At 54.7% G+C, this 15,323-nt stretch overlaps 1 protein-coding gene across 4 annotated transcripts in view; it reads left to right on the top strand.

The window, feature by feature from the left end:
* The window catches only part of LOC119973753, a 211,078-nt gene that overhangs the window by 49,047 nt on the left and 146,708 nt on the right, over positions 1-15,323 (top strand). For all 4 annotated transcript variants that reach the window (XM_038812175.1, XM_038812174.1, XM_038812177.1 and 1 more), the window contains 2 exons: positions 6,487-6,693; positions 12,316-12,477. In XM_038812175.1, coding sequence (XP_038668103.1) covers positions 6,487-6,693; positions 12,316-12,477 — 369 coding nt within the window. The remainder of the gene's footprint in view (positions 1-6,486; positions 6,694-12,315; positions 12,478-15,323) is intronic.

The raw sequence follows: 15,323 nt of genomic DNA, 5'->3' as shown, positions 1-15,323 counted from the left end.
AGAAGAGAATTTTTGAACTACTGGAGTAAATCAGGTCTAAGTAGAAAGCCTGAAAAAGTCCAAATTAATACCTTTTTATATTGTTTGGTGAACTTGCTGATGAAGTAATCCTAATGTTGTCCATTGATGAATCCTCCATCCAGCTGTTACACTCTCAGCTGATGTTAGTACTGGGCAGTCAACTCCCAGAGCAGAACTCCAGCTCAATAGATCATAACTGTTTTTTTGTTTAGAGATGAGGATGAATAATCACAGAACTGCCAATTAACTTTAAACAAACTGACAGAGAAATTTCGACTAGCTGGGGGGAACGAGCTACGGTACCTGCAGCTCAAAAACTTCCTACGAAAGGAGACAAGGACGTACCCACAACCGCCACGACAGACACTACTGGAAGACCTACTGGACGCAAGTATCCTAGAGAAAGGGAACTGTAGCGACTTGTATGACCGACTGGTAGAAAGGGCCGACACCGTACTGGACGCAACAAGAAGGAAATGGGAGGACAACCTGGGGATGGAGGTAGGGCGGGGACTCTGGAGCGAAGCACTGCATAGGGTCAACTCCACCTCCACGTGCGCAAGGCTCAGCCTGACGCAACTAAAAGTGGTACATAGAGCCCACTTAACGAGAAACCGTATGAGTAGGTTCTTCCCGGAGGTGGAGGACAGATGTGAACGGTGCCAAAGAGGCCCGGCCAACCACGCCCACATGTTCTGGTCTTGCCCCAGACTTGTGGAGTACTGGACAGCCTTCTTCGAGGCTATGTCCAAAGTGGTGGGGGTGAGGGTGGAGCCATGCCCAATAGTGGCGGTCTTCGGGGTTTCAGACCAGCCAGATCTATTCCTGGGGAGGAGGGCGGACGCCCTTGCCTTTGCCTCCCTGATCGCCCGCCGTAGAATCCTGTTTGGCTGGCGGTCAGCAGCACCGCCCAGAGCTGCAGACTGGCTGTCCGACCTCTCGGAATCTCTCCAAATGGAGAAAATCAAATTCGCCATCCGAGGGTCGGACTGCGGCTTCCACAGAACGTGGGAGCCATTCATGCAATTGTTCCGGGACCTGTTTGTGGCCAACGAGCAAGAGGAAGAATAGCCGGGTGGCCAAGAATCAGGGGAAAATGGACGGGAATCGGGGGAAGGTAGCGGGGGGGGGGGGGGGGGGGGGGGGGGGGGTTCATTAGGGGGGTTTGATGGCAAGCTAAGGCCCAAAACCAAACTATAAATAAATGCCTATAAACATGTGCCTCGGCCATATTGGGGAATGTAAAATATGTATGCCAGCTAAAGGGGGCGGCCACAATTGTTATTATGAAGATGCTTACCTGTAAATATATATGTTAATTTTTGCGTGTTTTTTTTCTCTAATAATTTGTAATATGTTGTATATAAAATATGAAAACTCAATAAAAAACATTTAAAAAAAAATTAACTTTAAACAAAAGAATAAAACATTTATTAAACAAGAAAACATTGACGATAATACACTACTCCTTCACCCCACTTTTATTTTTACAAATATACACAGATTTGTAAAGGTAACAAAAGTTTCAAAAAGTATCTTGCACTATAATTATCTAGTATGCAGTCCATATAAACTAATGGACCAACTTTGGTCAGACACACTAGACCTGTAAACCAGGTGATATATACCACCTAATATAACTTCTGTGGCTTTTTCATCAATTCCTCCAGATCCTTATAGCACGGTGAGCACACTAGTCTCTCTGGAATTCTGACTTCCATGCGAGTGGTTTCCAAAATTCCATTCTCAAAAAACTCACTCAAGAATCTACTCCCAAACAGTGCCTTCTCTCGGGTGCCTTCACCAAGGATCCACTTCCAGGATTTCAATTTCTCCTTTCAGTATTCCTCTGCCTTGAATCGCAGCATGCATTCAAGCTTCCATACAATCTCGCACGTGCCCAGCCACACCAACATAACACGTCTGCTTCACAGGCTGTATATTAAAATGCCCCCAAACGTTTGATTTACCTCTGATTCCTAGCTTCTCAATACATATCATGCTGCTGTCTCGAACTCGGAACAATGTCTCTGCTTTTTACTTTAACTTCACATAGTAAGACCTTGATCAACTTCTTGCTCTTTGTTACTTTAACTTAACTGTCTCCCTGAGGCATTATTTTGTCCCTATCTCCCTGGTTTTTCCAACTCCCTGGTCTTGTCCAACTTCTCCTGGGTCCAGCTTAAAGCTAAACTCAGATGTTCTTTCTAACCTGGAGTGGCCACTGGTTGCAAGCAACCATTTATTTTTCTTTTAAACCTGGTTTGCTTTCCTATTGTAAAGTCTAACTGCTGTACATGCATCTAAACTGAAATCATTAAAAAATATATCTTCATTAAAAATATTCCATAGTAAATAAAACAACCTGAATCAATCAAAAATAAATAAACAACAGAAGAGAGAAACCAACAAGCAAAAGCACATTAACTTTAACACAACAACAAAACCAAAACCCCAAACAGCTGAGGGTGACTAACTCCTTAAAAAAGGAAATTAATTGTTGCCATCTTAGATAGAACCACTCCACCGACTCCTGGATGGTGAACTTAAACTTCTCCAAATCTGGGAAAGACACCAAGCCAAGACACTGGGCGGAGTTAGTGACCTCACCCAAGCAGAATTCACATCGAGGCCATCAACGAGGCAAAAGCCAGGACATCTGTCTTCACCCCAGATTTTATCACCGGTGAATCCGACACCCCAAATATGGCCACCAGAGGACACCGACCCAGATCTACACCGAGTGTCTCCGATATGGTGATAAAGAGGGAGGCTCAGACTCGGGGCAGGAGCAGAACCCAGAACATATTTGTCTGGTTAGCCGATCCCCGAGAGCAGAGTTCACGCTTATCCTCAGCCCCGGAGAAGAATCTGCACATCTTCGATCTGGTCATGTGCGCCTGTGCAAAACCTTGAACTGAATCAAACTCAGCTGAACTCATGAAGACCTGGAGTTGACCCTGTGAAGAGCCTCACTCCACACCTCAACATTAAGAATAGAATCTAATTCTCCCCCCCCCCCCCCCCCCCCCCCCCCCCCCCACACACACACCCCTATTTCCTCCTCACCTCACTCAACAGAGCAGACTCTGTTGAAAGAGTATGGCCATGTGTCTGAAATAGTTTGCCTGTCAGGCCTAGCCAAAGGCAAAATCATCTTCAACAGGAAAGGGGGTGGCACCAAAGGAAGGGAAAGGGAAATTTTCAAATACAAAAATACCTGGAAAGACTGGAACCAGGCAGTTGGAATTTCTCAGCCAACTCCTTAAAACTAACAAACCTCCCCTCCATGAACCAGTCCCCAAATCTTCCCCTCCCAAAGGAAAAGGTGGTTATTGAGACTTCCGGTGGCGGCTATGAGGGAATAAGTCGTGCATTTGGTGGCTCTCGCTCCGGTCAGACTTTAAGACCTTTTTCCCCCGACTTTTTGGAACTTTTGAGCGTTGGAGTGAAAAGCAATAGCACTCTAGATCTGAATCCATACGGAGTTGTATGGACTTAAGGAGCAGAAGGGAGCGAAAACAGGCGAAGAAGGGGCTGAACAAAGGTGGTGTGGAAGCTCAAGTGGGAGGAAAGATGGCCGACGAATGGACCATGGAACGGACGGTCCAGGCAGCACTGGACAACATGCTGAAGGTCATGAAAGAGAGCTTCGCAGCACTGAAGTGGGATAATTTGGAACTGCTCCAGAAAGCGGTGGAGCGACTTGACCAGAGGCTGGATGCTCAGGAAAAGGTGGTTATTGCAAATGGCGGATAGCGAAGACAGGCAACAGAGCTTGAAACGTCTGAACTGCTTCCAAATTCTCCGGGTGGAGGCTGCCACTGTATTCGAGGAAAATCTCACTGGGGAGACAGGCAACGGGGCAGTAACTATTGTACAAAGTCTAGACAAAGTGCAGGAGCTCGTTTCCATTTGTCCCCATATGGGGCTGGGATCGCTAAACCACAACAATATCTTCGGAATATTGGCAGCCTGATAGTCAAACAATAAATTGGGTAGTGCCAGGCCCCCCGATTTTCTGTCTCTTTGCAGCAAACCCCACGGATCCTTGGGGTCTTACCCACCCAAATAAAGGAGGACATCAATTTGTTGCCTTTAACAAAATAGGACTTGGGGAGAAAAATGGGGAGACATTGAAAAAGAAATACAAATCTTGGGAGAACGTTGATTTTAATGGTCTGAACGCTACCTGCCTAGGTTAGGGTGAGGTTATTCCACCTCTGTAAATCTGTTCTGATATTATCAACCAGATTAGTGTCATTTAATTTATGATGTGAGGCCCAGATACTGAAAGCCAGTCTTGGAAAGGCGAATAGGGGAGTTGACCGGGAAGCATTCATAGAATTTTCATAGAATTTACAGTGCAGAAGGAGGCCATTCGGCCCATCGAGTCTGCACCAGCTCCTGGAAAGAGCACCCCACCCAAGGTTAACACTTCCACCCTATCCCCATAACCCAGTAACCCCACCCAACACTAAGGGCAATTTTTGGACACTAAGGGCAATTTATCACGGCCAATCCACCTAACCTGCACATCTTTGGACTGTGGGAGGAAACCGGAGCACCCGGAGGAAACCCACGCACATACGGGGAGGATGTGCAGACTCCGCACAGACAGTGACCCAAGCCGGAATCGAACCTGGGACCCTGGAGCTGTGAAGCGATTGAGCTATCCACAATGCTACCGTGCTGCCCTACTCTGGATGCATTCACTCTTGTCCAAGTTAAACTTTTACCCAGGAAAGGAGCCAAGAATAGTAAGCTTCATTATCTCCTCCATGGAGGGTCCTGGGTCTGTAATATTGAGAAGTAGGTTGGCCGTGTAGAGGGACCCCCAATGCTCCGCCCCTTCCCAATGCCCAAATCGTGGTGGGCGCCAATGTGACGGCAAATCACAATTCTCCGTCACAGATAGCGACGTCAACGCAGTCCACTCCGCACGTACAGTAAACACCGTTGGCATATCATTAGCGGGCACGACCCGGTATTCTCCGGGGCCTCTGCAATTCTCCGCCGTAGTTTGCAGACAGTTGGGTTGACACCCATACCACCCGTGGCCCTAAGTTGACAGAGGGCAGTCAGCGGCGTGCGCAGCTGCATGGCTGCCTTGCCAGCTTCAGCAATGATGTTCTGTGCCCGTCTACCCGACTCCCCCCCCAGCCCTGGCAGAAACCCCCCCCAGCCAGCGACACATCTGTCAGCAAACTATGGTGACGTTGGACACTTTCCCTACCCCCTCTCTCTCCCTCAGCAGCCACAAAGCCTGTTCCACGATGTTTAAAAGCACAAGTGATCCGCGCCATTGGGAATTCGCCCCAGTGGAGGCGGACGATTGCGGAGGCGCCAGAGAATACCGGGTCAGGCCCGCTAATGATATGCCAACGGCGTTTACTGTACGTGTGGAGTAGAATGCATTGACGCCGCTGTTGAGGCATCGGAGAATTGTGATTTGGCGTGAAACCGGCGGCCGCCACGATTTTGGTGTCAAAACCGATTCTCCGCCCAATTGTGATTCCCGAATCCGGCGTCAGCCGACGGAGAATCCCACCACTTGTGTCTGGGCTCCTTTGGTTTCCATCATTGTGCACTTTTCATTGTAGCTTGACTCCGAATATTTATTTTCTTGACCAATTTCCCATCATGCAATTTGGTTCGGCTGCACATATGCGTTGTGGCGAACCAACGCATGGAAGAAGAGGAGGAAGTGTTACTGGGACGAGCACGGGGTTCGTCCACCCCAGGAAATAATGTGATAAATCAACAACTACCCCTCACCACAACTGCAAATTGACAAAGAGCGGTTCAATACCGAGGAATGGAAAAAGAGGATGAAGTGGTATCCAAATGCCAGAATAATGGAGTCTACCACTTCACTGCAGTGCAAATAAGGAATGGAAGGGTTAGAGGGCCTGCAGACCACTTGAACCTAGGGACTCAGAGACAGGAAGGGGGGAGATGGGGGTAAGAGTAATGATGCAAATACATGGGTTAAATTAGAATAAATTGAAATACATTGGATAAAGACATAGGGGGTGGTGTAGTATAACGTTTTATCACATATAGGGTTAACATGGGACTGAGTACCGCCCGCACATTGATGTATAAACTTAAGAGAACCTATAAACTATACCAAGGGTCAGTCTATTTTTGGATAGAGCTGTGTGCACTCACTCATGGGGATAGCCCCCAACTTGATCTCTTTACAGTATATATGTACATAGTTCTTAATAAATACATTTGGGTAATCTATTTAATACTACAAGGACTTCATTAAGACCTCCCAAATGGTATCCACCACCCTATAAAAGTCAACATATTGGGGCTTGTGGTCATTGAATTATAAGTCAGAGGTCAGTGCGTAGGGTCAAGGGTCAGCAGATTGGGGCCAGGGGTAAGTGAATTGGCTCAGCTAGAGTATAAGATGGACATGTAACTGTGCCCTTTGTCCTTTTGCGGATCCAGTCTGTTTCTCTTTGAGGACGGTATTGAGTGGATCGGACTGACAGAGATCAACCATCTGTACTGCTGCTCAGGAAAACACTGCCAGACCTACACTCTCAACTACTTCACCCACTTCTGGAGCTACATCGGTAACTCCATCAGCCACATGAGCCTTGCCTCCGCGAGAGGGAGAACAACCAGGGTCACGGTGTTGCAAAAAGACAGCAGGTAGGAGGAAGGCAGCATATGTCGTGTTGCAAGTTCAGTTCTGTGTGGCCAGTGTCATGCGGTGAGTGCTACTTACCTGGAGCTATGTGTCCAGGGTCGCATGCCCAGCGCAGTACATCCTTTTCCCAGCGCCACATGCCCAGGGTCACACCAAGTGACCAGAGTCACATGTTCAGTGTCACACCCAGTGTAAGTGCCACTCCCAGTGTCACACCCAGTGCTTAGGGTCACATGCCCAGTGTCACACCCCATGTCCAGGGTCACACTTCCAGTGCTCAATGTCACACCCAGTGTCCAGCGTCACATGCCTAGTGTCATATCCAGTGCCACACCCAGTGTTAAGGGTCACATACCCAGTTCCCAGGTCAAACTCCCAGTGTCCAGGTTCAGTGGCACACTCCCAGTGCCCAGGGTCACACTCCCAGTGCCCAGGGTCACACTCCCAGTGCCCACGGTCACACTCCCAGTGTCCAGGGTCACACTCCCAGTGCCCAGGGTCACACTCCCAGTGCCCAGGGTCACACTCCCAGTGTTCAGGTTCACACTCCCAGTGCCCAGGGTCACACTCCCAGTGCCCAGTGTCACACTCCCAGTGTCCAGGGTCACACTCCGGGTGTCCAGGGTCGCACTCCCAGTGCCCAGGGTCACACTCCCAGTGTCCAGGGTCGCACTCCCAGTGTCCAAGGTCGCACTCCCAGTGCCCAGGGTCACACTCCCAGTGTCCACGGTCACACTCCCAGTGTCCAGGGTCGCACTCCCAGTGCCCAGGGTCACACTCCCAGTATTCAGGTTCACACTCCCAGTGCCCAGGGTCACACTCCCAGTGCCCAGTGTCACACTCCCAGTGTCCAGGGTCGCACTCCCAGTGCCCAGGGTCACACTCCCAGTGCCCAGGGTCACACTCCCAGTGCCCAGTGTCACACTCCCAGTGTCCAGGGTCGCACTCCCAGTGTCCAGGGTCACACTCCCAGTGCCCAGGGTCGCACTCCCAGTGTCCAGTGTCACACTCCCAGTGTCCAGGGTCGCACTCCAGTGTCCAAGGTCGCACTCCCAGTGTCCAGGGTCGCACTCCCAGTGTCCAGATTCAGGTTCACACTCCCAGTGTTCAGGTTCACACTCCCAGTGTTCAGGTTCACACTCCCAGTGTCCAGGGTCACACTCCCAGTGCCCAGTGTCACACTCCCAGTGTCCAGGGTCGCACTCCCAGTGTCCAGTGTCACACTCCCAGTGTCCAGGGTCGCACTCCCAGTGTCCAAGGTCACACTCCCAGTGCCCAGGGTCGCACTCCCAGTGCCCAGGGTCACACTCCCAGTGCCCAGGGTCACACTCCCAGTGCCCAGTGTCACACTCCCAGTGTCCAGGGTCGCACTCCCAGTGTCCAGGGTCACACTCCCAGTGCCCAGGGTCGCACTCCCAGTGTCCAGTGGCACACTCCCAGTGTCCAGGGTCGCACTCCCAGTGTCCAAGGTCGCACTCCCAGTGTCCAGGGTCGCACTCCCAGTGTCCAGATTCAGGTTCACACTCCCAGTGTTCAGGTTCACACTCCCAGTGTTCAGGTTCACACTCCCAGTGTCCAGGGTCACACTCCCAGTGCCCAGTGTCACACTCCCAGTGTCCAGGGTCGCACTCCCAGTGTCCAGTGTCACACTCCCAGTGTCCAGGGTCGCACTCCCAGTGTCCAAGGTCACACTCCCAGTGTCCAGTGGCACACTCCCAGTGTCCAGGGTCACACTCCCAGTGCCCACGGTCACACTCCCAGTGCCCAGGGTCACACTCCCAGTGTCCAGGGTCGCACTCCCAGTGTCCAAGGTCACACTCCCAGTGTCCAGTGGCACACTCCCAGTGCCCAGTGGCACACTCCCAGTGCCCAGGGTCACACTCCCAGTGCCCAGGGTCACACTCCCAGTGTCCAGGGTCGCACTCCCAGTGTCCAAGGTCGCACTCCCAGTGTCCAGGGTCACACTCCCAGTGGTTGAAACCTTGTTGTTGTTTGCGAAGGAGCACTTTCCCAGCTGGATATTCTTTGATTTCTGCAAGTTTTTTTTTTACTTGCAACTTGAATTTGTCACGATAAACTAAATGTCTATTATTTCTTCTCAACTCGGGTGAATAAATTAAACAGAGCAGCTCACCTTTCCCCAACACCTCGGGCTGAATTCTCCGTTTCGTGACGCTGGAAGTGCGATTTGCGGGTGGAGAATCATGAATTTGCAAAATGCAAGGTTGGTGCCCTGCACTGCTGGGCAGGTCCACGGGAAACCAGCATTTACATGCAGTTCAATATCTTTAGCGGGTTGGACACAGTATGCTGTGCCCTTCTGTGATGCTCCGCCCCTTTCAGGCGGGAGTCACACGGGTGCAATTTGGTGCAAGTATTAACGGTCAATGGACCCGGGGTGCGCTCTCGAGCCTTCACTGCACCGTCTCTGCCCCTTCTCCCTTCGCTCCTTCCCAGCTCCCCCTCCCCCTCCGAGCATCCTCCCAGTATCCCCACAGGGTGTTGGCGCTGGGTAGGCAGTATCAGTGGGTCTTGTCCATGGGACGGAGGCTGGTGACGGCTCGCTGTGAGATGAACTCGGGTCCTCCTCATCATTTGTCCAAATCTGACTCCTGCCTTTAGGATCACAATCCACTGTCCACTTTGGGTGACCCCTGCCCCCTTCTGACGGGCCCATGTATCCTTTGCGGTGGGTGGGGTGGGAGGGGGTGTGGGGGGGGGGGGGGGGGGGGGAGGGGGGGGGGGGGGGGGGGGGGGTGGGGGGACACTCACTGGGTAAGCTGTCCTACACCTCCGGTCCCATTCCCTGCCGTTTCTGAGGGTGACCCCAGGGGGGACATTCAATTCTCCTGGGCCCCCTGCCCCAAGCCATCCTCCAAAACCCCCCTACCCTCCCACACCCTCCACCCGTCACATCTTCTACACCTGGCACAACCCATCCCTCACACCCTTTAGACAGGATTGAGACAGATTGGGATGTTGGTGAAAAGGTGTTTACTGGTGACTATATACATTGTTGTGTCCTGACCCCTATCACCGATATGCTGCACCTGTACCAGCTTAAAGGTGTCTGACTTTCTAACTTTCTGTGCTGTGACGCTCCATCACAGTGGGATGCCAAGCAGCCTGAGGCAGCGTGCTGTGCATCTCGCCCTTTGACCTGAGGTGTCTTTGGCGTCCTCTGGAGGGCCAGGGTCTGGATGGGCCTGACCGACCTTCAGGTGCGACAGGTGACAACAAGCCAGCCTGTTCTGCCTGCTGCCCATCAGATGTGCCAGCGTCAGATCAGGGGCTTTCTGAAGCACCCAGGTGTTCCAGCATCTCTCCTACGGGAGGCACTGGCACGCGCCATTTCACCTCCTCCTCCCTCGGAGAGCTCAATGGCCCCCGGGTGACTCCTTGGGATGGAGGTGAGGCCGGAGTGAGCTCCTCAGGCTCCACTGTCACCTGGCGTTGCCAGTCCCGGAAGTCTGCCCAGGTCCCAATGCCCTCAGCCATGGAGCACTGAAACTGTGGCACACTTCGCATCGAGTGAGACATGTCCCTCTCTGCCTCGATCATGTCCCTCGCTCCCTCGGCCAAGTCCCTCGCTCCCTCGGCCATGTCCCTCGCTGCCTCGGCCATGTCCCTCGCTCCCTCGGCCATGTCCCTCCCTGTCTCGGCCATGTCCCTCTCTCCCTCGGCCATGTCCCTCGCTCCCTCGGCCATGTCCCTCCCTGTCTCGGCCATGTCCCTCGCTGCCTCGGCCATGTCCCTCGCTCCCTCGGCCATGTCCCTCCCTGTCTCGGCCATGTCCCTCGCTGCCTCGGCCATGTCCCTCCCTGTCTCGGCCATGTCCCTCGCTCCCTCGGCCATGTCCCTCGCTGCCTTGGCCATGTCCCTCGCTGCCTCAGCCATGTCCCTCAATCCCTCGGCCATGTCCCTCGCTGCCTCGGCCTTGTCCCTCGCTGCCTCGGCCATGTCCCTCCCTCCCTCGGCCAAGTCCCTCGCTCCCTCGGCCATGTCCCTCGCTGCCTTGGCCATGTCCCTCGCTGCCTCAGCCATGTCCCTCAATCCCTCGGCCATGTCCCTCACTGCCTAGGCCATGTCCCTCGCTGCCTCGGCCATGTCCCTCTCTCCCTCGGCCATGTCCTCGCTCCCTCGGCCATGTTCCTCGCTCCCTCGGCCATGTCCCTCGCTCCCTCGGCCATGTCCCTCACTCCCTCCGCCATGTCCCTCAATCCCTCGGCCATGTCCCTCACTCCCTCAGCCATGTCCCTCGCTGCCTCGGTCATGTCCCTCAATCCCTCGGCCATGTCCCTCGCTCCCTCAGCCATGTCCCTCACTCTCACCCCCGCCCCCCACCCTCTCCGACACTCCCCCCCCCCGCCCCCCCTTCTCCTCCAGCACTCTTCCCCTCCCCCTCTCCGGCAGTGTACCCCCCTCTCCGGCACCCGCACTCCTGCCCCCCCCCCCCCGGTACTCTCATCCCCCCCCCCCCCTCCGGTACTCTTCCCCCCCCTCCGTTCTCTTCTACCCCCCCTCCGGTACTCTTCCCCCCCCCCCCCCTCCGGTACTCTCCTCCCCCCCCCCCCTTCGGTACTCTTCTCCCCCCCCCCCCCTCCGGTAATCTTCCCCCCCCCCTCCGGTACTCTCCTCCCCCCACCCCCCCCTCCGGTACTCTTCCCCCCCCCTCCGGTACTCTCCTCCCCCCCCCCCCCCTTCCGGTAATCTCCTCCCCCCCCCCCTCCGGTAACTCTCTACCCCCCCCTCCGGTACTCTTCCCCCCCCCCCCCCCTTCCGGTACTCTCCTCCCCCCCCCCCCCCTCGTACTCTTCAACCCCCCCCCCCTCCGGTACTTCTCCTCCCCCCCCTCCGGTACTCTCCCCCCCCCCCCCCCCCCTCTCCCGGTACTCTCCTTCCCCCTCTCCGTACTCTCCCCCCCTCTCCGGCACTCCCCCCTCCCCCCCCCTCCGGCACTCCACCCCCCCCCTCCGGTATTCTCCCCCCCCCCCTCTCCGGTACTCTCCCCCCCCTCTCCGGTACTCTTCTCTCCCCCCCCCCTCCACTACTCTCCCCCCCTCTCTGGTACTCTCACCCCCCCCCCCCCTCCGACACTCCCACCCACCCCCCCTCTCCGGCACCCCCCCCCTTCCGGTACTTACACTGTCGTCCCCCCCCCCTCTGGTGCCCGTGTATCCCAGACCTCGGGTGAATCTGGCAAACGTATATTGAAATGAGCCGAATGAACTGGGCGGAGTCACGATCGCGGCACATTCACCGGGCGTTTCGAGTGTCACGGATCTGGCGAGAGGCCTCTTGTGAGATTCAACAGCCCAACACCAAGGCCGGCACGATGAGGCCACAGAATCGGGCCCTCGAGTCTCTAATAGAGAATCCTGGCTCTCCTTTTCCCCTCTCCATCTGTCTCTCCGGTTTCTACCTCCCTCAGCCTTTCTCACTCACTCACTTTCTCTCATTTGGACAGAAATGATCACACGGTGTCTATCTTGAGGAGGTGCCAGGGAGTTCTACCGTTTAAAAATAGTTGATTGATTAAAACGGACACTCATGAATTGGAGTTGTCATTTTTGTTGTTGTAAAAAGCCCACAAATTGCAAATGTTTTCTGTGTTTTGGCTCTAGTCTGCGGATCATGTCCCAGTCTCTGGGGACCAAATTGTCCGTGGTGCTCCCTCTCCCAACGGACACTCCGGTGCAGAGTATGACCAGCTACTCCTATCACAGAGCCAACAACCTCGTCTTCTTCCTGGTGGACCACATGCAGATCTGGATCTACACCGTCAGGTAAGGGACTGTAAGTCAGGGTAGGGGGGGGGCACCCAATGTGGGGGGGGGTCACACCAGCGTTCCTTCACCTGGACACAACTCTCACCATGATGGCTCCTAAGAACATGAGAAATGGGAGCAGGATAAAGCCATTTGGCCCCTCAATTCTGCTTCGCCATTCAATAAGATCATGGATGATCTTTAGCCTCAACTCCACTTTCCTGCACATTCCCATATTCCTTTATTCCCTTCTGGTGCAGACATCCATTTCCCTCAGCCTTGACTGTACTGAATGTCCGAACATCCACATGCTCGTGGGGGGGGGGGGGTTCAATGAGGTCACATCTCATACTTCCAACTTCTGGAGGTGACATGACCCAGCCTCTGAAATCTCTCCTCATAGGGCCACCATGATGCCCAATGGGAGTACTCACCATGCTGACGTGTCTGCCCCTTTCTCCCCTGCAGTGAATGGAGTATCAGTATCAGACCAGGGGGTGGTTGGCATCTGCCTGGTTGCCACAGGCCTGGCAGACACACTGAGGCTGCCCATGTAGGAGTTGCTCGGGGAAGATCCTGCAGAACAGGAGCCTGCCCCAGAGGAGAAGGGGCCAGCCAGTGATGATGGGGGGTTGGTCGCCCAACAGACTGAGTAGGTGGGAAGGAGGCACGGCATCAGGTGTTCCGTATACCGGCAGCGCCTGTCATTCGGGAAGCTGCGTGTAGCCGAAGACGCCGACTGAACAGGAGACCATACGGCATATCTACCAGATCCGGAGCCTCTGGCGTATGGGGGAGGACGCCTGCTCCCATTGGCTGCCAGGTGACGGTCACCCTGAACTTCTTTACCACAGAGTCCTTCCTGGTGTCGAGTGGTGACCAGTCTGGGATCTCCCAGACCTCCGTGCACAGGAGGATCCGCGCGATGACGGAGTCCCTGTATATCCGGGCGGCACAATATAACCACCTGAACATGGACCCAGCCCACAAGGTTGCCCAGGCAGTGGGATTCGCTGCCATAACTGGGATGCCCCAGGTCCAGGGGCCGATTGACAGGACGCGTGTCCCCCTACATGACCCCCACATGAGGGGGTGCCCTTCACAAACCGAAGTTTTCCACTCCCTCAATGTGTGTCTGTACCTGATACCCAGGCAGCGCGCAAGTCGCCTTCATCCTGGTACCCGCGTCGTTATCTGGCATTTTGAGGCACCCCCCAGGTGAAGGGTTAGCTACTGGGCGACAGGGGTTATCTGCTGCGGCCGCAGCCAATGGCGCCTATCCAGAGGCCGCAGGGCGATGCGGTGATCCGCTGCAACGACACCCATGCAGCAAAGTCGGCAGGTCAGGTTACAGTTGTATAGGACTTTGGTTCGGCCACATTTGGAATACTGTGTGCAGTTCTGGTCGCCACATTACCAGAAGGATGTGGATGCTTTAGAGAGGGTGCAGAGGAGGTTCACCAGGATGTTGCCTGGTATGGAGGGTGCTAGCTATGAAGAAGAGGTGAGTAGATTAGGATTGTTTTCATTGGAAAGACGGAGGTTGAGTGGAGACCTGATGGAGGTCTACAAAATTATGAGAGGTATGGACAGGGCGGATAGCAACAAGCTTTTTCCAAGAGTGGGGGTGTCAGTTACAAGGGGTCACGATTTCAAGGTGAGAGGGGGAAAGTTTAAGGGAGATGTGCGTGGAAAGTTTTTTACGCAGAGGGTGGTGGGTGCCTGGAATGCTTTGCCAGCGGAGGTGGTAGAGGCGGGCATGATAGCATCATTTAAGAGGCATCTGGACAGATATATGAACGGGCGGGAGAACAGAGAACAAAATAGGAGACAGGTTTAGATAAAGGATCAGGATCGGCGCAGGCTGGGAGGGCCGAAGGGCCTGTTCCTGTGCTGTAATTTTCTGTTCTTTGTTTATCAATGCTGGAGATGTAGACACAGAGCCAGGGGACTACATGAGGGTCAGCGATCACCCAGCGCCTGCAGGTTCAGTTGGAGGAGTCCAACCTCCTGCAGGAACACGAGGCAGTGCCAACAATGAGTGCTCCCCAGGTCAACACCGCACGGGTGGCATCTGCGGTGGAAGCCTTGCGTGCGAGAATCACGGCCAGGCGTCAAAACATCCAAGTCCTGGGGCACTCTGTGCGGGCAATGGCTGAGGCACAGGACAGGGCAGCCCTGTCAAAGGCAGCCATTTACCAGGGCCACTTGGACATTGCTATGGTGCTCCAGACCGTGACCCAGTCACAGCGGGCCATGCCTGAAGGTGGCGGGAACCTTGGCCGGGTGCTTGCTGACCTGAGCCAGTCACAAAGAACATGGCTCAGTCCCAGAGGGCCAGTGGCTCAGTCCCAGAGGGCCAGTGGCTCAGTCCCAGAGGGACGTGGCTCAGTCCCAGAGGGCCAGTGGCTCAGTCCCAGAGGGGCTGTGGCTCAGTCCCAGAGGGCCAGTGGCTCAGTCCCATTGGGATGTGGCTCAGTCCCAGAGGGACGTGGCCCAGTCCCAGAGGGACGTGGCTCAGTCCCAGAGGGCCAGTGGCTCAGTCCCAGAGGGCCAGTGGCTCAGTCCCAGAGGGGCAGTGGCTCAGTCCCAGAGGGGCTGTGGCTCAGTCCCAGAGGGCCAGTGGCTCAGTCCCATTGGGATGTGGCTCAGACCCAGAGGGACGTGGCCCAGTCCCAGAGGGACGTGGCTCAGTCCCAGAGGGCCAGTGGCTCAGTCCCCAGAGGGCCAGTGGCTCAGTCCCAGAGGGACGTGGCTCAGCCCAGAGGGCCAGTGGCTCAGTCCCAGAGGGCCAGTGGCTCAGTCCCAGAGGGATGTGGCTCAGTGCTAGAGGGACACGGCTCAGTCCCAGAGGGACACGGCTC

This window comes from Scyliorhinus canicula, chromosome 11 (assembly GCF_902713615.1).
Source record: "Scyliorhinus canicula chromosome 11, sScyCan1.1, whole genome shotgun sequence".
Classification (NCBI taxonomy): Eukaryota; Metazoa; Chordata; class Chondrichthyes; order Carcharhiniformes; family Scyliorhinidae; genus Scyliorhinus; species Scyliorhinus canicula.
Note: the sequence above shows the minus strand (reverse complement) of the source record. Positions and strands in the feature narration are given on the sequence as shown.